This window comes from Rhinopithecus roxellana, chromosome 7 (genome assembly GCF_007565055.1).
Source record: "Rhinopithecus roxellana isolate Shanxi Qingling chromosome 7, ASM756505v1, whole genome shotgun sequence".
Lineage (NCBI taxonomy): Eukaryota > Metazoa > Chordata > Mammalia > Primates > Cercopithecidae > Rhinopithecus > Rhinopithecus roxellana.
In genome coordinates, this window is record NC_044555.1 from 68,877,968 (window position 1) to 68,902,254 (window position 24,287).

Sequence of the window (24,287 nt, forward strand, 5' to 3'; positions counted from 1 at the left end):
TCCACCTTGTGGGCTCAAGCAATTCTCCTCCCTCAGCCTCCTGAGTAGCTGGGATTACAGGCATGGGCCACCACATCCAGATCTTTTTTTGGTTTTTTTTTAGTAGAGACGGGGTTTCACCATGTTGGCCAGGCTGGTCTTGAACTTGTGGGCTCAAGCAGTCCTCCTGCCTTGGTCTCCCAAAGTGCTGTGATTACAGGTGTGAGCCACCATGCCCAGCTGCTGAGTCATCTGTTAATTCACTGGACTTGTGCACAAATAATTTCCCTCATTCATTGCTGTTGACTGACCCCAACTGTGTGGTGACTCCATAACAGGCCATCATTAACCATCATCAAATTCCCTGTGTCCTGGCTGGTGACATCTCACTCCAGTCTTATAGGTGTTTCTCTGGCACCCTCTGATGCTTCCAGCATTGACATTGCTAGCTACTGTGGGTTCCCATCTGTCTTCCTTCTTTTCTAGAGCATGACTTTAAAAACAACAACAACAACAACAAAAAGCCTTATCGTTCTTGCTTTTAAAGCATGACTGCGCTCTTGCAATCTTTGTCTCATGGTGTAACTTTGGCCTGGCCATGCTCAAAGTCCACCCTTCTGAAATGGAGCCCAGAATTGGGTTTTGTGATCTTTGATCTTTCTTCTTCTCCCTTGTCCCACTACAGTGTTTCCTTCCGGTTTTTTTTCCCACTTAAGAGTCTCAACCAAGTTGATGATGTGCAGACAGTGCTCAGTGACCCTTTATTTTATTTTTTAGTATAAAGTAAAGGGCTACAAGTGCAGTTATGTTGCAAGGATAGATTGCACAGTGGGGAAGACCAGGTTTTCAGTGAATACATCACGAACAGTGTATATTGTACTCACTGAGTAATTTCTCATTCCTCCTCACCTTCCCACCCTTCCAAGTCTCCAGTGTCTATTATTCCACTCTCTATGTCCATGTGGACACTGTATTTAGCTCCCACTTATAAGTGAACATGCAGTATTTGACTTTCTGTGTCTGAGTTATTTCACTTAAGATAATGCCCTCCAGTTCCGTCCATGTTGCTGCTAAAGACTTGATTTCATTTATTTTTTATGGCTGAGTGCGTGTGTGAGTATATTATATAATCGGATATATATATATATATATTTATTTATTTCAAAACACACAGAATGGCCAGATATAGATGTATGTATCTCAGATTTCTTACATATATAAATAAGTGTGTGTGCATGTATAATCTCTCTTTTTTTTTTTAACTTTTAATTTTTATTTTCAGTTCTGGGGTACATGTGCAGGATGTGCAGGTTTGTTACATAGGTAAACGTGTGCCATGGTGGTTGCTGCACCTGTCAACCCATCACCTAGGTATTAAGCCCAGCATACATTAGCTATTTATCCTAATGCTCTCCCTCCCCCTGCTCTTACCCTGCAACAGGACCCAGTGTGTGATGTTCCCCTCCCTGTGTCCATGTGTTCTCATTGTTCAGCTCCCACCGATACGTGAGAACATGAGGTGTTTGGTTTTCTGTTCTTGCATTAGTTTGCTGAAGATAATGGCTTCCAACTCTATCCATGTCCTTGTAAAGGACATGATCTCTTTCCTTTTTATGGCTGCATAGTATTCCATGGTATATGTACACTTTTTTTAATCCAGTCTATCACTGATGGACATTTGGGTTGATTCCATGTCTTTGCTATTTTAATCTAACAATACAATCATGGCTATGGTGAGCTGTGATTGCACCACTGCACTCCAGCCTGGGCAACAGAGTGAGACCCTGTCTCTAAATGAATAAATAAATAAATAAATAAAAATAACCTTTATTCCTTGCTAGTTGGAGAGAACATTGCACAGGTGGCTAGGACCATTCATGGTGATTCTTACTAATCTTGTCCTGGAGAGATACTTATTAAAGGAGGGTGGAAATGGCTAAATATGGTTAATAAAAAGGCAGTATTCTCAATTCATCCATGTTTCTGTCTCTGTCTCACCTAGCTATTGGGAAACTCTGGATTTTCTCGGTGTGAACTCTATGGGAATACTATGTAGTATATTAGGCAGGGGAGTTACAGATATGAGAACCAGAATGTGATACTTTTTAAATGTCACATTGTGGGCAAGTCTAATATAGAGGTATTAATTGGAAGTTGTGGGGTATAGAAAATGGACCACTACTCAATGGTTAGAACGTGGGCTTCACCAAATGTCCCAAGGTAGTTAGTCTCTAAGGATATTACATTTGAGAGCCATATTGGAGGGTTGAAGTTAAGAAGATGGCTTTGGGAATTGGCTAATTTACACACACACACTCACACACACACACTCTCACACACACGCACGCTCACACACGCACACTCTCACACACACACACACTCACACACGCACACTCTCACACACACACTCACACACACACTCACACACGCACTCTCTCACACACACACACTCACACACACACACTCTCACACACGCACACTCACACACACACTCTCTCACACACTCTCTCACACACTCTCTCACACACGCACACTCTCACACACACACACACTCTCTCACACACGCACACTCTCACACACACGCACGCTCTCACACACGCACACTCTCTCACACACGCACACTCTCTCACACACACGCACACTCACCCACACTCTCTCACACACACTCTCTCACACACACTCTCTCACACACACACACTCTCTCACACACACTCTCTCACACACACACTCACACACACACACTCACACACACACACACTCTCTCACACACACTCTCTCACACACACACTCTCTCACACACACACTCTCTCACACACACACTCACACACACACATACACTCTCACACATGCACACTCACACACACTCACACACACACTCTCACACACACTCTCACACGCGCACACTCTCTCACACACGCACACTCTCACACACGCACACTCTCTCACACGCACACTCTCTCACACGCGCACACTCTCTCACACACACACACTCCTGAGAATCGGTCCTCATTTTGAATCCCAGCTCTTCAATTTACCAGCCTTGTGCAAGTCTTTTAAGCTCTATGATACCCAATTCCTATGGTATTCTATGACCAAAACGGAAGAGTCATCATTAACCTTTTGAGGCAAGCGGGGTGAGATATTTTGAGGATCAAAGGGTAACAAGTGTGTGGAAATGCCTGGGGAATTATAGAGCTCTGCTAACAGTATGGCGGTGCTATTAATTTTTATTACATATTATTTGTCTTGTGGGGCAGTTCCTCAGCCTATAAAGCCTCACCAACTTGGAATCACTTGAGGATTCTAGGCAGGGAAACATCAGATTGTACCACTTGTTGCATTCTTGTAAAAAGATCTTAATGACAGCTGCTAAACATGTCTTCCTCCACCAAGCAAGTTTGGCCGCCACGACTATCACAGGTCTATGGTGTTTCTTGTTGTGCATTTTAAGGTAGACACCACAGTTTATCCACTATGTATAAAAACAAAGTGCTTTCCAGAACAGTACCACACATAAATTAGACCTGATACCAAGCAGTTATTGAATATACGCATATTCATCGATTACTGATTTATTTTACTGACACCAGAATAGTAGGTTTTTGTTGCTATACCAACATAATTTCTTGTAACTCTGCCATTAGAATTATCCTGAGCTGCATAGACCATGCATAGAGTGTTGCCTTATTATTTGTGAGCAAATATCACTTATTTGCAAATAGGTTTAAAGAATGTACTGGGCTGGCTAGGCACGGTGGCTCACATCTGTAATCATAGTACTTTGAGAGGCCGAGGTGTGTGGATCACTTGAGGTCAGGGGTTCAAGACCAGCTTGGCCAACATGGTGAAACCCTATCTCTACTACAAATACAAAAAATTAGCCGGGCATGGTGGTGCACACCTGTAGTCCCAGCTATTTGGGTGGCTGAAGCATGAGAATAACTTGAATCTGGGAGGCGGAGGTTGCAGTGAGTCGAGTCACTGCACTACACCCTGGGTGATAGAACAAGACTCTGTCTCAAAAAAAAAAAAAAAAGAATGTACTGGATTTACTGGGTCACCCACCACAAAACAGTCTAGTTAAGTCTTTGGATCATTCATTTTCTGCCTAGCTATGAGGAAAACATTTGCTTTGCAGATGCTCTTATTTTATTTTTCTCTTCCTTAGATAATCTAAGAAGAAGCCATGAAACAATTGCTGTATGACTGGTGAGCTGGCAAATTCACGAGCATTCATCACTCTCCATTTCTAGAGAGAAGGATTCTTTGTCAAGGTTTTCTCTATCCTGGAGGGCTTGGGTTAAATATGTGCTTAAAATGTCCTTTATGATGGTGGATTATCAATTATTCCTCGTATTTTATTCAAGCTATGCTTTTTATATTTTGTCTTTTATTTATTTATTTAGTTTTTTTCTTTTTTATAGAGATGGGGGTCTCACTATGTTGCCCAGGCTGGTCTCAAACTCCTGGAATCAAGGGATTCTCCCATCTTGGCCTCCCTAAGTGCTATAATTAGAGGCATGAGCTGCTATGCCCAGCCTACTTTCTGTATTTTGAAGCCATAACTAAATTCACACTGGTTTATGATGTTCATATCATCTTTGTGGATTTATATTTTTATTATTCTATAATAGCCTTGCCATTCTATATTAATGATTTTTCAATTGTAATTTACTTCTGGCTGATGTTATTATTGCTGCAACAAGTTTCTTTTGATTACTACTTGGCTGGCCTACGTAGATGTTCACATCTTTTTAGTTTCAAGTTTTATTTGTCATTAGGTTTTAGGTGTGTCCTTTAAGAAAAACATAGGACAGATTTTTAAAAATTAGTATGGGATTCTTTAATAGGCAGGTGAACCCACCCACATTTGTTATAAATATTAAGATAGTTGATCTTATTTCTGTCATCTTACATGCCATTTTATATTTTCAAGATTCTCCTGTGGTTTCCTTTTTTCCCCTCTTGCTTTTTACGGGCTGCATTAAGGTTTCTCTATTTCCTGGCTGATATGGTTTGGCTGTGACCCCACCCAAATCTCAGCTTGAATTGTAATAATCCCCACGTGTCAAGGGTGGAGCCCAGTGGAGATGATTGAATCATGGCAGTGCTTTCCCCCACACTGTTCTCATGATAGTGAATGAGTCTCATGAGATCTGATAGTTTGATAAATAGGAGTTCTCCTACACAAGCTCTCTTGTCTGCCTCCATGTAAGACGTGCCTTTGCTTCTCCTTTGCCTTCCACCATGATTGTGAGGCCTCCCCAGCCATATGGAACTGTGAGTCCATTAAACCTCTTTCCTTTATAATTTACCCCCAGTCTCAAGTATGTCTTTATTAGCAGCGTGAGAGCAGACTAATACACTGGCCCATCCTTCTCCCCTCAAGTGGCCTGGAAACTATACCTCATGTTTCCCTTCATCATATTAACATCATTATTAACTTACCAAAATATGATGGTTAATCTCTATTTCCAGCTTCCTTTTGAAGAAAGGAAAGACACCATAGTCCTATCCCCTCTTCTTCCATGTAATTATTGCTTAATGAATTATTTACTCCTTTCCAAAATAACAATAATTAATAATACTTTCTGTCAATACGTATTTAATGTTATCAACATGTTTTATCTCTTTTCAACATCTTTTCTTATGTCTACCCTTTTATTTTTATTTTTATTTATTTATTTTTGAGATGGAGTCTTGCTCTGTCACCCAGGCTGGAGTACAGTGGTGTGATCTCAGTTCACTGCAACCTCCGCCTCCCAGGTTCAAGCGATTCTCTTGCTTCAGCCTCTCTCGTAGCTGGGATTACAGGCATGTGCCACCATGCCTGGCTAATGTTTGTATTTTTAGTAGACACGGGCTTTCACTATGTTGGCCAGGCTGGTCTCAAACACCCAACCTCAAGTGATCTACCTGCCTCGGCCTCCCAAAATGTTGGGATTACAGGCATGAGCCACTGCACTTGGCCTGTCTACTCTTTCTTTCTAAGATAAGTTTGCCTTTTGCTGAAAATATCCCTTAGTAGTTTCTTCATCAAGAGTTTTTGGGTTCATGTACATCCCACATGCCCGTAATCCCTACTCATTCTTCAATGATGTATTAGAACGGTTTGGAACTCTGAGTTCAGAGTGACTTTTGTCTCAGCACTCTGGAAGCAGTGGTCCCTGGTCATCAGGCATCCACTGTGGTTGTTGGGAAGTCACTTGACATTCCAGTTATCCTCCCATTTTAGGTTATCTGTGGTTGTGTTTAAACCAAGTGTCTCTGTCTCCATCATTGCCCTTTACTGAGCCAGGTCTAACTGGAGATTTTTTATTTTTTTAACTGGGTTCAGTCTGAAAACTTATGTCTGTCTTCAATCCTGAAAACTTCTTAGCCAAGATTTATTTCAGTGTATCATCTCCCTGTCCTCATCCTTAAACCCTCTTAATAGTAGGCTGGGACTTTTTGTGCAAAATCACAGAATGTACAACACCAAGAGTGACCCTTAAATTAAACTATGGACTTTGGGAGATAATGATTTCTCAGTGTAGGTTCATTGATTGTATCAGATAATATACCATCTTGTTTCTGGGTATTGATAATGGAGGAAGCTATTACATATGTAGGCGCAGGGGGTGTGTGGGAACTCTCCATACCTATGCTCAATTTTTTTATGTGAACCTAAAACTGCTCTAAAAAATAAGTCTATTAAAAAAAATGAGCTCCAGATTTAATAAAATTACTACTATTAATATTTAAAAAAGAAATAGATCAGATGCTGTGCCTCACACCTGTAATCCCAGTGCTTTGGGAGGCTGAGGTGGGAGAATTGCTTGAGCTCAGGAGTTTAAGACCAACCTGGCCAACATAGTGAGACCCCCCCATCTCAATTAAAAAAGTTTTAAAAATAAAACTGTAAACATGGAATAGAAGGGAAGATGGATGGATATAAAAGGATTTATGATACAATATTTGAAGTTGAATTAGGAGGACTTGGAATTGATTGAATGGAATTTGGAGTTGTGGAACCTGACTGAGGGGATATTGGTCTTCAATTCATAGTGATCATTTTTTCATCAATGACTGTTGTGGATATTTCAGGATATTGTACAATTCAGCTGTTACAAGAGGGTTCTTTTACAATCTAAAATTTAGGCCGGGTGCGGCGGCTCACACCTGTAATCCCAGCACTTTGGGAGGCCGAGGCAGGTGGGTCACCTGATGTCAGGAGTTTGAGACCAGCTTGGCCAACATGGCAAACCCCATCTCTACTAAAAATACAAAAATTAGCCAGGCATGGTGGTGCACACCTGTAGTCCCACCTACTCAGGAGGCTGAGGTGGGAGGATTGCTTGAACCTGGGAGGTGGAGGGTGCGGTGAGCTGAGATTGCACCACTGCACTCCAGCCCAGGTGACAGAGCGAGACTCAGTCTCAAAAAATACATAAATAAATAAATAAAATTTAGTAGATCTATTCCAACATTGACCCATTAAAAAATAAAATAAGACCTAGTAAAATCTTCCTTTCATTGAACTAATTGACAAATTTTTAAAAATTTAGCAGAATCTTAAGAATGTTAAATTTTCTTTCATAGATTTTAAATAATTTCTAGATTTTTTTTGAAGTGGAATTTTTTCCACCTGATTTCTTCTGTGGACATATGTTCTTGATGAACAAAAGGAGAAAACACTTTGTATACACACATGTGTTCCATCCCAAAGTATCAGTGTTTCAGCATCTAGTTCTGGGCTCAGATCTAATAAGTTACTAGAGCTTCTGTTGTCATTGCCCCCACCCTGCTCCATGTGGCTTAGAGAAAAACTTGGAGGTTATAAAATGTATTAGAAAGTACAACTGAACACTTGAAAAATCAAAACTGGCTAGCTCTTAGTCTCTGATTTTCCATTTTGTTTACTTTTTTTTTTTTTTTTTTTTTTGAGGTGGAGTCTCACTCTTGTTACCCAGGCTGGAGTGCAGTGGTGCAGTCTCGGCTCACTGCAACCTCTGCCTCCTGGGTTCAAGTGATTCTCCTGCCTCAGCCTCCCAAGTAGCTGGGACCACAGGTGCGTGCCACCATGCCTGGTTAATTTTGTATTTTTAGTAGAGATGGGGTTTCACCATGCTGGTCAAGCTGTTCTCAAACTCCTGATCTCAGGTGACCCACCTGCCTCGGCCTCCCAAAGCACTGGGATTACAGGCGTGAGCCACTGTGCCTGGCCTTGGTTACATTTTTATGCGATAAAATAAAGAAGTTTTTTTGAGACAGAGTCTTGCTCTGTTGTCTAAGCTGGAGTGCAGTGGCACAATCATAGCTCACTGCAATCCTGACCTCTCGGGCTCAAGCAATCCTCCCATCTCAGCCTCCTGAGTAGCTGGGACTATAGGAATGCATCACTATGCCCAGCTATTTTTGTATTGTTTGTAGAGATGAGGTTTCACCATGCTGCCCAGGCCAGTCTCAAACTTCTGGGCTCAAACGATCCACCTGCATTGGCCTTCCAAAGTGCTGGGATTACAGGCATGAGCCACAGCACTGAGCAAAATTAAATTTTTAGACCTTACCCTCAACTGTAACCACTGTTATAAATTTTAAGCCTCTGATATCACTAAAACAATATCAAAATACGTTATAAGAGTTAAACCTCATCATGCTTGCAAAATGAATTGGTAAAATCTGATACCATATTCATATAAAACAATGGTCTCCAACATTTTTGGCACCAGGGACTGGTTTTGTGGAAGACAGTTTTTCTACAGACAGGAAGGGGGTGCGGGATGGTTTCAGGATGATTCAAGCACATTACATTTATTGTGCACTTTATTTTTATTATTATTACATGATAATATATGATGAAATAATTCTACAACTCGTAGTAGTGTATGATCAGTGGGTGCCCTGAGCTTGTTTTCCTGTGACTAGATGATCCCATCTGGGGATGGTGGAAGACAGAGACAGATCATCAGGCATTAGATTCTCATAAAGCGCACGCGACCTAGATCCCTTGCATGCACAGTTCACAATAGAGTTCTCGCTCCTATGAGAATCTAATGCTGCTGCTGATCTGACAGGAGGTGGAGCTCAGGCAGCGATGCAAGCAATGAGGAGTGGCTGTCAATACAGATGAAGCTTCACGCATTTGCCCGCCACTCACCTCCTGCTGTGTGGCCTGGTTCCGAACAGGCTATGGACCAGTACTGGTCCATGGCCAGGGGACTGGGGACCTCTGGTGTAGAACAGTAGTTTTTCTTGTTGTTGTTGTTGAATCTAGTTTCTGAGTAAGCCAACACAGGTACATTGCACAGTGAGACCTGATAACGAATATCACTATTTCATATTTTAAGTTATCTAAAATGCAAATGTTAATTGATAGTGCCTGGTTTTTTGTTTGCTTGTTTGTTTGCTTATTCTAAAAATACTTTCAGGAGCTGCTGGCTGTCAGTGTCCCTGTGCTATTTGTTTTGCGGTGTTGATGGCACATTTATGACAAGAAACGCCAGACCCAATATCGTCCTGCTGATGGCAGATGACCTTGGAGTGGGGGATTTGTGCTGCTACGGTAATAACTCGGTGAGGTAAAGTTGGACTCTGACCCCCTCCCTGTATGTGGGAGTCTCTCATGCCACAGTGGTCACGTCTTTGCTGTTGTAGAGGAGGGTTTCTGGAGAGAAGTCATTGTCTGATGTTATTGGCAGAAATAGCAGAGGTCCCCGGGGAAAACTGCAAAATGTCAGGAGACCGCTTAACATCCCAGTTCCCTTAGTTTCTAGCTGTTGGTGGTGGCGTTTTCATTATTGTGCAAAATTTACGTTTAAAAATTGGCCTTTTATGGTCAGGCATGGTGGCTCAAGCCTGTAATCCCAGCACTTTGGAAGGCCAAGGTGGGGGGATTGCTTGAGCCCAGGAGTTTGTGATCAGCCTGGGCAACATAGGGAGACACTGTCTCTACAAAAAAAATTTTTTTTAAATCTACTGGGACATGGTGGCGTGTGTCTGTGGTCTCAGCCACTCAGGAGGCTGGAGCAGGAGGATTGCTTGAGCCGGGGAGATTAAGGCTGCAGTGAGCTATGATCCCACCCCTGCACTCCAGCCTGGGTGACAGAGGGAGACTCTGTTTAAAAAGAAATCACCTTTTAACCATTTTAAAGTGAACAATTCTGTGGCATTTAGTACATTCACAGTGTTGGACAACCATCACCTCTGTGTAGGTGCAGAATTTTTCATCCCCCAAAGAAGACCCCCATTACCATCCTATCCCCATGCCCTGGTAACCACAAATGCACCCTCTGTCTCTATGGATGAGTCTCTTCTTGGAGTTTCATATACAAATAATCATATAAAGTATGTATTTTCTCAGGCTGCCATGACAAAGGTCCACAGACTGGTTGGCTTAGATAACATCAGCTTATTCTCTCACAGTCCTGAAGGCTGGAAGTTCAAGATCAAGGTGTGGGTAGGGCTGGTTCCTCCTGAGGCCTCTCTCCTGTCCTTGTAGATACCATCTTCTCCCCGTGTCCTTACAGGATCGTCCCTCTGTGTGGGTCTGTGTTCTCATCTCCTCTTATTATGAGATGTCTTAGTCTATTTCAGGCTGCTATAAAAGAATACCATAGGCTGGGCGTGGTGGCTCACACCTGTAATCCCAGCACTTTGGGAGGCTGAGGTAGGTGGATCATGAGGTCGGGAGATAGAGACCATCCTGGCTAACACGGTGAAACCCTGTTTCTACTAAAAAAATACAAAAAATTAGCTGGGCATGGTGGCGGGCACCTGTAGTCCCAGGGAGCTGTCCCAGCACCTGTACTCAGGGAGCTGAGGCAGGAGAATGGCGTGAACCCAGGAGGCAGAGCTTGCAGTGAGCTGAGATGGCGCCACTGCACTCCAGCCTGGGCAACAGAGTGAAACTCCATCTAAATAAAAGAATACCATACAGTGGAGTGGCTTAAAACAACAGACATTGATTCTCCCACATTCTTGGAGGCTGGAAGTCTGAGATCAAGGTGTAGGCAGGGCTGGTTCCTCCTGAAGCCTCTCTCCTTGGCTTGTAGACACGGTTTTCTCCCTGTGTCCTCACAGGGTCATCCCTCTGTGTGTGTCTGTGTCCTCATCGCCTCTTCTTATAAGGACTTCAATCCTATTGGATGAGGGTCTACTTTAATGACCTCATGCTACCTTGATCACCTCTTTAAAGACTCCATCTTCAAATACAGTTGCATTCTGAGGTCCTGGGGTTAGGACTTCAGCATAGGAATTTGGGAGGAACACAATTTTGCTCAAAACATATGGTATGTGGTGTTTACTGACTGGCTTCTTTCACTGAGCGTAATGTTTTCAAGGTTCATTCATATTGTAGCATGTGTCAGTACTTCATTCCTTTCCATGGCTGAATAATTTTTCACTATATAGATACACCACATTAGTCTACAGCTTTAAAAATATCTTGCTTGAATTATTTCTAAAGTGTCTGGTCCCCGGGGCTCTTTATTTTTCTACTCTCTATTGATAGACCAATCTGGCACTTGTGAAAACACATAGCATCTTTTAGTGTGGATTTAAATAACATTGTTTCTTCTTGGAATGCAGATCACAGTCTAGTCCTATATTTTAAACATATATTTGTTGATTGAAAGGCATTGGTCTTCCTTTCTTCCTTTCTTCCTTTCTTCCTTTCTTCCTTTCTTCCTTTCTTCCTTTCTTCCTTTCTTCCTTTCTTCCTTTCTTCCTTTCTTCCTTTCTTCCTTTCTTTCTTTCTTTCTTTCTTTCTTTCTTTCTTTCTTTCTTTCTTTCTTTCTTTCTTTCTTTCTTTCTTTTCTTTCTTTTCTTTCTTTCTTTCTCTTTCTCTCTTTCTCTCTCTTTCTCTCTTTCTTCCTTTCCTTTCCTTTTTCTTTTTCTTTCTTTCCTCTTTATCTCTTTCTTTTCTTTTCTTTTCTTTTCTTTTTTTTTTAAGACAGGATCTCACTCTGTCATCCAGACTGGAGTGCAGTGGCATGATCTTGGCTCACTGCAGCTTTGACCTCCCAGGCTCAAGTGATCCTCCCTCCTCAGCCTCCTGAGCAGCTGGGACTACAGGCATGAGCCCCCATACCCGCCTAATTTTTTTTGTTTTTTGTAGAGTTGGGGTTTTGGCATATTGCCCACTGTGGTCTGAGTTCAAGTGTTCAGCCCCTCTTGGCCTTCCAAAGTGCTGGGGTTACAGGCATGAGCCATCACGCTCAGCCTTCATTATAATCTTTCTGTGAGATTATGGAAAAAAAAATGTTGTACACATGGGATCAAGATTGGGTATGGTTTAGCTTTTAGGAGAACAGGCACATCTTTTTTTCAACCTGTAGAATTCTGTAAGTTTTACAAAACTTTGCAACATATTAGACAAAATGGGAAATAAATTAAACTCCAAAATGTCACAATTTGGTTATAAAATAGGTCAATTTTACCATAAGATATATATTAATGGGAGGCTGAAGTGGGAGGATCATTTGAGGCCAGGAGTTTGAGACCAGCCTGGGCAAAATAGCAAGACCTGTATCTCTGCATAAAATTTTAAGGCCGGGTGTGGTGGCTCACACCTGCAATCCCAGCAGTTTAGAAGGCTGGCGAAAGCGGATCACTTGAGGTCAGGAGTTCAAGACTAGCTTTGCCAACATGGTAACACCTCATCTCTACTAAAAATACACCACTGGGCGTGGTGGTTCACGCCTGTAATCCCAGCTAGTCGGGAGGCTGAGGCAGGAGGATCACTTGAACTTGGGAGGCAGAGATTGCAATGAACCGGGATCGTGCCACTGTACTCCAGCATGGGTAGCAGAGTGAGGCCCTGTCTCCAAAAAAAAAAAAAAAAAATTAAATTAAATAAAAATTTAAATAAAGTGGTAGGGCATGGTGGTGCACACCAGTGGACCTAGCTACTTGAGAGGCTGAGGTGGGAGGATCACTTGAGCCCAGGGAATTCAAGGTTGCAGTGAGCTATAACTGCACCATTACACTCCACCATGTGCAACAGAGCAAGAGACTGTCTCTTAAAAAAATATGAAACACATTAAAAATTTATTTAATCTAAATTACCCATTAATTTTAGGTCCTTGATAAGAAGAAATTGGCTAATTTTTTCATTGAAATACATTTTTTTCTCAGACTCATAAAACTGTATACCAAGTGACCTGTATTCATTTGTAATAGTTTTGACTAAAGATATATTTTAAACTTACATTTCACTTTGCTTTTAACCATCAATGCATCTAAGGAAGTAGACAGATTAAAGTTTAAAAAAATGGATTTTAGGTTTACCAGAAATAGAGTCAACTAGAATAGCTTTGATCCTTGATCATTGTATTGAGAATTTTTAGAAACTCACCTGCCGAATTCTTCTTTGGTCTGCAGCACACCTAATATTGACCGCCTGGCAAGTGAGGGAGTGAGGCTCACCCAGCATCTTGCAGCTGCTTCCATGTGCACCCCAAGTCGGGCTGCCTTCCTGACCGGCCGGTACCCCATCAGATCAGGTGAGGCAATGAAAAGGCAGCAACATTTCAGTCTCACCAGAATGCATTCTAATGATTAGTTTTTGCAAATCTTTATAAGCATTCTCAAAAGGTCACTCAGAGCATTGGGGATCTAAAATCAAAGGGGATTGTTATCCCTGGACAGCTTAAACATGTGTGCCTCTCACCAGGTACCACTGCACCTGCCCATCTCTGTGCATATAGTGACAGGGTTTAGGCCTGTTGGGGGCAATTTGCCAACTTACGGACAACACTCCCATTTTCAGGTACTTGTGCTAAGATATCTCAAGAGGCCCCTGATGTTTTTAAGCTAGCAGAGACCATGCAGTGGTTCTGAGATAAGTGGATCTAATCTATCTCCGAAGATGAGATTGGAAAATTAGACACAGTTGGGAAAAACAGTATAAGTGAGAAAAGAAAAGGAAATGAAACTTACATGCTTCCTTACTGGACCCCATCATTTCAAGATTTAGACTTACCAAGTTGATATAATGACAATTAAATGTTTTCCTTTGCTGCTTAGCTTAGAATCAATACCTACAAACATCCACTCAACATCAATATTATGAACAACAATTTTTATACCCAGCTAAAATATAGTGGTCCCCTTAGACACTATTGAAGTGTTCATGGTTATCAGCCTCTATGTGAAATATTGTGCCATACTGCTGCATTTTATTTAATTCTAGTATTTGCTTGTCATAATTTTAGTATACCTGCCTTCACAGTTTAATTTTTCAGTGAAAAATTTTTCTGTATGAATTTTCTTCCTTCTAAGTAGTAACTTCTTATCTGATACATTCAAGGAATGAACTAATTAGGTTAATGAGAATTATACTAAAATTAAAAATAAACACTGAAAGTTTTTGTCCTATAAATATTGATTTATTATTATCTTTTTTTGTTGCCTAATGACCTTCTTTCATAATTCAAGGTTCTCCATTTTGTTCAAAATAGTTTGATTTCTAGATAAGCGGTCTCTGTATAACACAGTACCATGTATGAAGAGGGATAAAGATATGAGTCTGTATGAGTTTCCAAAAAAAAAAAATCACACTTATAATTTCAGGATTTCAGGATTTTTTTTTCGTTTTTGAGACAGACTCTCGCTCTGTTGTCCAGGCTGGAGTGCAATGGTGTAATCTCAGCTCAGTGCAATCTCTGCCTCCCTGGTACAAGTGATTCTCCTGCCTCAGTTCCCGAATAGCTGGGATTACAAGCATGCACTACCACGCCTGACTAATTTTTGTATTTTTAGTAGAGATGGGGTTTCACCATGTTAGCTAGGCTGGTATCGAACTCCTGGCCTCATGTGTGATCCACTCGCCTTGGCCACCCAAAGTGTTGGGATTACAGGAGTGAGCCACCATGCTCGGCCTAATTTCAGGGAATTTTAAGTATTGATTATGGTGAAATAAAATTTATTTTAAAAAAATAAGAAAAAAATTATGTGATGGGTGGAGAGATTTCAAGTCATTGCCATGTTTATATTTTTAATAATTTCACACAAACGGTTCAGTTTAATTCATTCTACTTATCAAAAATTTCAGCAAAATAGTTCAACAGCAAGATAATGGTCTAATGCTTCCCTTAATAAAACTGTTTCTCTTTCCTATCTGTAACACTATCTACAGTCTACCTTCTTCTTCTTCCAAGGTAGGATCCCTGAAATGTATTTTTTTCTTTTGAGATGGAGTTTCCTTCTTGTCACCCAGGCTGGAGTACAATGGCATGATCTCAGCTCACTGCAACCTCCGCCTCCCAGGTTCAAGTGATTCTCCTGCCTCAGCCTCCTGAGTAGGGATTACGGGTGCCTGCCACCACGCCCAGCCAATTTTTGTATTTTTGGTAGAGACAGGGTTTCACCAAGTTGGCCAGGGCGGTCTCCTGACCTCAGGTGATCCCCCCGCCTTGGCCTCCCAAAACACTGGGATAACAGGCGTGAGCCACTGCGCCCGGCCTGAAATGATCATTTATTTATTTCTTGCTGATCTTCACTTGTGGTTTTCTTGTGAATTCCTTTTAAACTATAGGTGTATACATTTGTCTGCCAGTATAAATCTACATAAAACAGTATGGAGGCCAGGCATGGTGGCTCACACCTTTAATCCCAGCACTTTGGGAGGCTGAGGTGGGCAGATCACTTGAGGTCAGGAGTTAGAGACCAGCCTGGCCAACATGGTGAAACCCTGTCTCTACTAAAAATGCAAAAAAAAAAAAAAAGAAAAGAAAAGCCAGGTGTGGTGGCACACGCCTGTAATTCCAACTACTAGGGAGGCAGAGGCATGAGAATTGCTTGAACCTGGGAGGCAGAGGTTGCAGTGAGCCAAGATGGTGACACTGCGCTCCAGCCTGGGTGACAGAGTGAAACTCTATCTCAAAAAAAAAAAAAGTTACATATATACACACACGTATATGAAAAAGAAATTGTCACTCCTACAATTCTTCATTTCAGATTCCCAATGATACATTAAAAAATGTATTTATCGGTGAAACCCCGTCTCTACTAAAAAATACAAAAAACTAGCCGGGCGAGGTGGCGGGCGCCTGTAGTCCCAGCTACTCAGGAGGCTGAGGCAGGAGAATGGCGTAAACCTGGGAGGCGGAGCTTGCAGTGAGCTGAGATCCGGCCACTGCACTCCAGTCCGGGCGACAGAGCGAGACTCCGTCTCAAAAAAAAAAAAAAAAAAAAATGTATTTATACCCAGCTAAATATCCGAGTATTTATACACAGCTAAAATGCAGTGATGTCCTCAGATCCTATTGAAGCATGAAGGTTATCAGCCTCTATATGAAAAACTAACGAAGGTTATTTGTTGTTAGTCTGAAATGCAAAGGAGTGTAACTGAGTGTCCCATATTTATTCTGGCAGCCCTAATTCCAAGGGAATGTTTGCATTTAGCAAGTGGGAAAAGGAGAGTCAAGGATGTACAGCCAGAAAGGCAACAGAAAACTTGGGGAAGAATGGCTTTGAGGAGGTGCAGGAGGAAAGGACTTGAAGCATGTCAGGATAAACTCGGTATTAGCAAAGACTATGGTGCTAACCCATTGACTCCTGTGAATTTAGGGATGGTGTCTCCCTACAACCTCAACCGTGCCCTCACGTGGCTTGGTGGTTCAGGTGGTCTTCCTACCAATGAAACGACTTTTGCCAAGCTGCTGCAGCACCGTGGCTACCGCACGGGACTCATAGGTATGGCGCCTGAACTCTGCTCGTGGAAACGTGATCCTGCGGCCTCTGTCATAGTGTCTAAGGTGTTTCCGGGGATGTTGGCTCTGTGCGCACCAGTTTGACCGACTTCTCTTTGAGATAAGACACTTGGAGAAGGAATTGATCACACATTGACTGGGGATGTGTAGAATCAAGGGCATAATATTGGAAAAACAATGAGAACAGAAAGCAAACAAGGGTATCCAAAGTTGCCACTAAAATGGAATATTGTGTTGGAGGGATACGATGTTTGTGACACCATTATTAGCGGAAAAACTCGTAAATTTGTAGAGAAGTACTGTTGAAATTGAAAACTTAAAGCATTAAGAGTTGTCAAATGGAGGCAGTTGCTGGTCAATTTAGATCACATAATATTCTATACCCTTTTGGCGGGGGTGGGGTGTTGGGGGGGACATGAGCTTGTGAGGGAGCCTTTCACCGAAAAATACGTTTGTAGAATTCCAGTCCTAGAAGATATTCCTCTAAGAATAACTTGTGTGATCAAATCCTTTTGGGAAATGCTACCCCAAAGCATTGTATGGTTCACTATTTTCGAGGATTCCTAATATGAATTGTAAGTCGCAGCTCTGAGATATCCTCAGTTAAAAAAAAGTTAAGAGATTTTCCATCAGTAGGGCATGTATTCCCATGCAACTCCCAGCAGTGTCCTGTGAGTGGGAGTTCTCCAGATTAGCTTTGAGCAGTGTTCTCACATCATTAGAGCACAGGATTCAGATCTGACTCTGCCATTATTCATTAATGTGACTTGGGCTTCTGAATAAATCTAGATAGCTGGGCATAGTGGCTCAGACCTGTAATCCCAGCACTTTGGGAGGCTGAGGCAGAAGAATTGCTTGAGGCCAGGAGTTCAAGACCAGCCTAGGCCACCAGAGCAAGACCCTGGGTCTACAAAAATAAAATTTTAAAATTAGCTGGGCATGGTAGCACACACCTATAGTCCCAGCTACTCAGGAGGCTGAGGTGGGAGGATTGCTTGAGCCGAGGAGTTTGAGGCTGCAGTGAGCTATAATCATGCCACTGCACTCCAGCCTGGGCAACAGAGCAAGACTCTGTCTCTTAAAAAAATAATCTAGACAATGTGTTTTCTATTCATAATACAGGGTCTGTGAAGTGTTGAATACAATAATGTGTGTGGACAAATCAGAACATGACCTGGCCCCCTAGAGGATGTGCTTGATAAAAGGAATTACTTGCATCAGAATCATTTGGTTCTTGATGAAATTCTTTGGCTAGTTTGTCATCCCTAGCTTGCGGACCTAGAAGAGGTATTCCATCTATAAATAAAATCTTGGTTACCTTTCAGTGAGATGGAATAAGAGGGTGGGAAGGCACTGCTAGCTAAAAGCCTGACTATGCAAGCTGCACCGAAAGTCCTTGGTATTGTCCCCACCAAACAACCAAGACATCGATTCTGGCTTCCTAGCAAGCTCCAGATACCTGGAAACGTTCTCATTGTTCGTGAGGTTGTTTGGTACCAAGCAAAAGATTTCTTCTAAATGAACACTAGGCTCCTCTCCTTGTAGCAAAAGCAAAGTGGCTCCTGCTGCATGGCTTTTGTCTGAAAGAGACATATTGCAGGGAGAAGGCTGTTGGTGGCATGTCTATACCAGGGAGGTATTCGGGGATACCGAGAAAAAACCATGATGACAACAAAATGAAAGTTGTATCTGAGTTTTCCAAAGGGAAGCCCACATTCTAGAAACAGACCAGCATTGAATGCTGCCATGCTGCTGTGGTACAATTTTATTTTACTTTTAGGCAAATGGCACCTGGGTTTGAGCTGCGCCTCTCGGGATGATCACTGCTACCACCCGCTCAACCATGGTTTTCACTACTTCTATGGGGTGCCTTTCGGACTTTTAAGCGACTGCCAGGCATCCAAGACACCAGAACTGCACCGCTGGCTCAGGATCAAACTGTGGATCTCCACGGTGGCCATTGCCCTGGTTCCTTTTCTGCTTCTCATTCCCAAGTTCGCCCACTGGTTCTCAGTGCCGTGGAAGGTCATCACTGTCTTTGCTCTCCTCGCCTTTCTGGTTTTCATTTCCTGGTATTCTAGTTATGGATTTACTCGGCGTTGGAATTGCATCCTTATGAGGAACCATGAAATTATCCAGCAGCCGATGAAAGAGGAGAAAGTAGCTTCCCTCATGCTGAAGGAGGCGCTAGCTTTCATTGAAAGGTATTTAGCCATTTCTTGCCTGATTTCCTGCATGGACATTTTATTTTTATTTCATGGCAGGTCGTCACACCTTGATAACACGGGCCTTTAAAAATCTTTTGGAGAGGCTGGGCATGGTGGCTCACGCCTGTAGTCCCAGCAATTTGGGAGGCCGAGGCTGGCGGATCACGAGATCAGGAGATTGAGACCATCCTGGCTAACACAGTGAAACCCCGTCTCTACCGAAATACAAAAAAATTAGCCGGGCGTGGCGGTGGGCGCCTGTAGTCCCAGCTACTCAGGAGGCTGAGGCAGGAGAATGGCGTGAACCCGGGAGGCGGAGCTTGCAGTGAGCCGAGATTGCACCACTGCTCTCCAGCCTCGGCGACAGAGCAAGACTGTCTCAAAAACAACAACAGCAATAACAAATCTTTTGGAGAAAATGTGTGGCATTTGGCTTTCTGTTCCTGCATTAATTTGCTTAGAATAATGGCCTCCAGTTGCATCCATGTTGCTGCAAAAGACATGATCTCATTCTTTTTCATGGCTGTGTAGTATTTCATGGGATATAATGGGAGCTAAACATTGAGCCTCCATGGACATAAACATGGAAACAATAGACTGCAAACTTCCAGAGGAGAGAGGGAGACAGGGGGACATGGTTGGAAGACTACCTATTGGGTGCTCTGCTTACTCTCTGAGTGCAATAGACCCATGTAACAAACCGGCACATGGAGACCCCGTATCTAAAATAAAAGCTAAGGAAAAAAAATGTAGGTGACATTTGTGATAGACTTGAGTCTCCTCTTAGGTAGAATAAAACAGTTAAATTTCCCGCAAATTTTGAATGCTCAAAAGGCCAAAAAACAAAAACAAAAACACCCACATATTTTGCTCACTTCCCCATTTTTAATGTTTTAATTTTTTTTTTTTTTTTTACTTTTTGGGACAGGATCTCACTCTGCCACCCAGGCTAGTGTGCAGTGGTGCAATCATGGCTCACAGCAGCCTCGACTTCCCAAGCTCAAGTGATCCTCCCACCTCAGCCTCCAGAGTAGCTGAGACTACAGGCACACACATGATGCCTGGCTAATTTTTGCATTTTTTTAAGAAAGGGGGTTTTGTCATATTGCTCAGGCTGATCTCAAGCTCTTGGGCTCAAGCGATTCATCCACCTCGGCCTCCCAAAGTACTGGGATTACACTATGCCCGGCCACTTACCCCTTTCCTGAAAACAAAAACTGGAGTTGCCATATTTTATTCTATATTGCTTCAGTGTGGATTGTTATGTAAATTAATTAAACTCGGGGGGTAATTTTTTTTCCTGTCTCGGACACATACCCAGACACATACTCAGACACAGCCAGAAGAGCTCTCTGTCCATGAACTGTTGGGAGGTGGCTCTGTATTTATAGATACCTAGTTTTAAGTTTTCTATGTTCAACACAAACTATGCAGGCATGACTCTAATGAGCTCTCATCATCCCATACCAGCTCACTTCTACATTACAAATTATTATTATTATTATTATTATTTGGAGACAGGGTCTCACTCTGTCACTCAGGCTGGAGTGCAGTGGTGCAATCATAGTTCACTGTAGCCTCAAACTCCTGGGCACCAGTGATCCTCTTACCTCAGCTTCCTCAGTAGCTGGGACTACAGGCGCACATGGCCACACCCAGTTAATTTTATAAAATTATTTTTCCGTAGAGACAGTGCCTTGCTATGTTGCCCAGGCTGGTCTCAAACTCCTGGTCTCAAGCGATCCTCCTGCCTCAAGCTCCCAAAATGCTGAGATTACAGGTGTGAACCATTGTGCCCAGCCTAGATTACAAATTAGAGGCACATTAAAGTTGTTGGTGTGGATTCTCATTGACGCTGTTTGTCACCTTCCTTAGTGGGGTTGACAGGGAGTGGAGAGGTGAGGCTATATTGTTACTCCACCAGCCTGAAGGGTACGCAGTGGAATATCATTCACTCATATGCTCCTGTGCCCATCAGATTCGTTATTTATTCCAATACGACCATGAGAACAGTGATCCAGCCATCCACTCAGCTCTCCGTTCATCTTACCTTCTCTTCCCATCCCAACCCGTTTGCTTGGGCTACCTTTTTTGGGAACATATTCAATCTCCGACTCCTTCCCTTCTTTCTATGCTGGTTGTAAAAATGTGTAAAGGAGTAGCTTTAGAATGACTGCATGTAGCAATGCAAAACACAAGGTCGGCTGGGCGCGGTGGCTCAAGCCTGTAATCCCAGCACTTTGGGAGGCCGAGACGGGCGGATCACGAGGTCAGGAGATCGAGACCATCCTGGCTAACACAGTGAAACCCCGTCTCTACTAAAAAATACAAAAAAACTAGCCGGGCGAGGTGGCGGGCCCCTGTAGTCCCAGTTACTCAGGAGGCTGAGGCAGGAGAATGGTGTAAACCCGGGAGGCGGAGATTGCAGTGAGCTGAGATCCGGCCACTGTACTGCAGCCCGGGCGACAGAGCAAGACTCCGTCTCAAACAAACAAACAAACAAAAAACACAAGGTCAGGCGTGGTGGCTCATGTCTGTAATCCTAGCACTTTGGGAGGCTGAGGCAGGAGGATTGCTTCAGCCCAGGAGTTTGAGACCAGACTGGGCAATATAGTGAGCTCCTATCTCTACAAAAAATGTACAAAATTAGCCAGGCTTGGTGGCATGTACCTGTGGTCTCAGCTCCTTGGGAGGATGAGGTGGAAGGATCACTTGAGCCCAGGAGGTCGAGGCTGCAGTGAGTCATGATTGCACCACTGCACTCCAGCCTGGGCAACAGAGTGAGACTTTGTCTCAAAATAAATAAATACATAAAATGCAGAACACAAAAAGCAAGATGTAAATGAGGGGAATTTATTTCTCTCTTGGGGTAGGCAGGCTACAGATACAGTGAGGTTATTCACATCTCAGCTTTTATCTTGTTCTCTGCCACCTTGTGAGCAGCCTCATGGCCCAAGGTGGATGCCAAAGCTTCAGCCATCAGACTTATGTTCCAGGAACCATGAAGGAGGTGGAAGAAAGAAAGAAGGGAAAACGGAAAGTAAGGAGCATCAAATCCTTACTGTGGCACATCTGAGTCTGTCCTTAAGATATGATTCTTCTGAACTCATACCTAAAAGAACACTTTGAGACAATAGATGAGGAGAATTCATACTTTATAACTCATTCAGCAAAGATTAAAAGATTTATTAAGCTGCTACTTTATGTCAGATGCTAAACTGGACACAAGAGAGTATAAAATGAGCTGCATTAAACATTTTTGTTGTTGTTGTTAAGACAGGGTCTCACTGTGTTGCCCAGGTTGGAGTGCAGTATTGTGATAATAGCTCACTGCAGCCTCCACCTCCCAGGCTCAAGTGAACCCCTTGCCTCAGCCTCCTGAGTAGCTGGGGTCACAGGTGTGCCATTATGCACAGCTATATTTTTGAATTTTTTTGTAGAGATGGGGTCTCGCCGTGTTGCCCGGGCTGGTCTCAAACTCCTGGGCTCATGCAATCCTCCTGTCTCAGCCTCCCAAAGTGCAAAGAATATAGGCATGAGCCACTGCGACTGGCTACGTGAAACATTTCACTGGGAACACAAATGTTCTGCTACCCTTCGTTCCTCCTCATATTCTTTCAACATAAACCTTGTGGTATTTACCACTCACCGGAGAGGTACTGTCATCTGAAGTACATAGAAACCTCCAGCAACCATTATGAGATCTTTTCATCAATGCAGAATCGCATTTAAATGGTGGAAATGGCTTTATTTGTGAAGGTAATTTTGGTAACTTTCTACCCCTTAGGGTCAAACGGGAACCTTTTCTCCTCTTTTTTTCCTTCCTGCACGTACATACTCCACTCATCTCCAAAGAGAAGTTTGTTGGGCACAGTAAATATGGCAGGTATGGGGACAATGTAGAAGAAATGGATTGGATGGTGGGTAAGTATTCAGTGACAGAACCGTAAGTATCTGAAGTACGGGCTACAGAAAAATAAATCTGTACTGTCTCAAGTTATGTCCAGCCCCTTGCATAGCATAAATACCTGATAAGTGTTTGTTTCATCCCTGAATTGAATTAAAAGATGGCTTTTAATTGTTCAGCAATACCAGTGAAATATATTCCCCAATAGAAGTCACAGTTTGTAAATATAAGTTTTCCCATCTTTAAAATAAAGACAGCCACTTTTCTGAAAAACTCATCGGCAAGATAAATAAAGTTGCACTGTAAAGAATACTGTAATTCCTGGCCGGGCACACAGTGGCTCACACCTGTAATCCCAGCACTTTGAGAGGCCGAGGCTAGCAGATCACTTGAGGTTAGGAGTTCTAGACCAGCCTGGCCAATGTGGTGAAACCCCGTCTCTATTAAAAATATAAAAATCAGCCAGGCTTGATTATGCGGGCCTGTAGTCCCAGCTACTCGGGAGGATGAGGCAGGAGAATCACCTGGATCCGGGATTCAGAGGTTGCAGTGAGCCAAGATCAGATCACGGCACTCCAGCCTGAGTGACACAGCGAGATTCGTTTCAAAAAAAAAAAAAAAAAAAAAAAAAAAAAAAAAAAAAAAGAATATTGTAATTTCAATTCCTGGTTATTTTGATGGATATAAAGGGAAATGGTGTTCCGATTAGTCAGTTCTACAGGAAATACATAGAAATTTGGGATGGGGATTTAACACAACTAAAGCAATTTATTTCAAAGGCATAGTGTTCACTATAAAGAAATGCTGAGGATAATAAATTAGCAGGCAGGAAGCGTCACTGTGTGCATTCCAGAATAATAACTAGCTGTGCTAGTTGAACTGCATTCACCCACCCCGCCTCTATGTACCTGACAGAGTTGTCCTTCCTCTCAGCAATGGTGTTTCATTTTGGAATACAGTACTTTTCTTCTTCTTCTGAGTGCAAACTTCTGAAAATGGTGCTCTACCAAACCATCTAAACTAACAGTCTCCCAGTTATCAGCCGCCTCTGTCTATTTATATTGAGTGCCTTTGAAAGAAACAGAGCTATTTTAATTTAAATGCATTTAAGGGGTGTTAATCAATCAAATTTTATTATAAATAACTTTCTTTTCTCTGAGAACCACAATCTAAATGAGCTATAAAATACTGTTTAAAATTACCGAAGAGCTAGTGGTGTCAGATAGGACAAAGAGGGGAATCCTGTCATGGGATAAATTTCTCTTGTATATTTCCACTGTGTGTGTTTCCCTCAAATTCTAGGTACCATTGTAATATTTACCATCTATATTTAATCCCAAAGAGGAGATAAAATACAGAGAGGGGCGGGGCGTGGTGGCTCATGCCTATAGTCCCAGCACTTTTGGAGGTCGAGGCGGGAGGATTGCTTGATCCCGCGAGTTTGAGACCAGCCTGGGCAACATAGCAAGGCTCCATCTCTACAGAAAAATACAAATATTA

The 24,287-nt window shown here is 42.6% G+C and overlaps 1 protein-coding gene across 1 annotated transcript in view; it reads left to right on the plus strand.

Annotated features, from left to right (window-relative positions):
• The first annotated feature begins 9,447 nt into the window (after positions 1-9,447).
• ARSH (arylsulfatase family member H) overlaps positions 9,448-24,287 on the plus strand; it is a 28,686-nt gene continuing 13,846 nt past the window's right edge. Inside the window, exons 1-5 of the mRNA XM_010383498.2 lie at positions 9,448-9,539; positions 13,342-13,463; positions 16,531-16,656; positions 18,454-18,877; positions 22,668-22,804. Coding sequence (XP_010381800.1) covers positions 9,448-9,539; positions 13,342-13,463; positions 16,531-16,656; positions 18,454-18,877; positions 22,668-22,804 — 901 coding nt within the window. The remainder of the gene's footprint in view (positions 9,540-13,341; positions 13,464-16,530; positions 16,657-18,453; positions 18,878-22,667; positions 22,805-24,287) is intronic.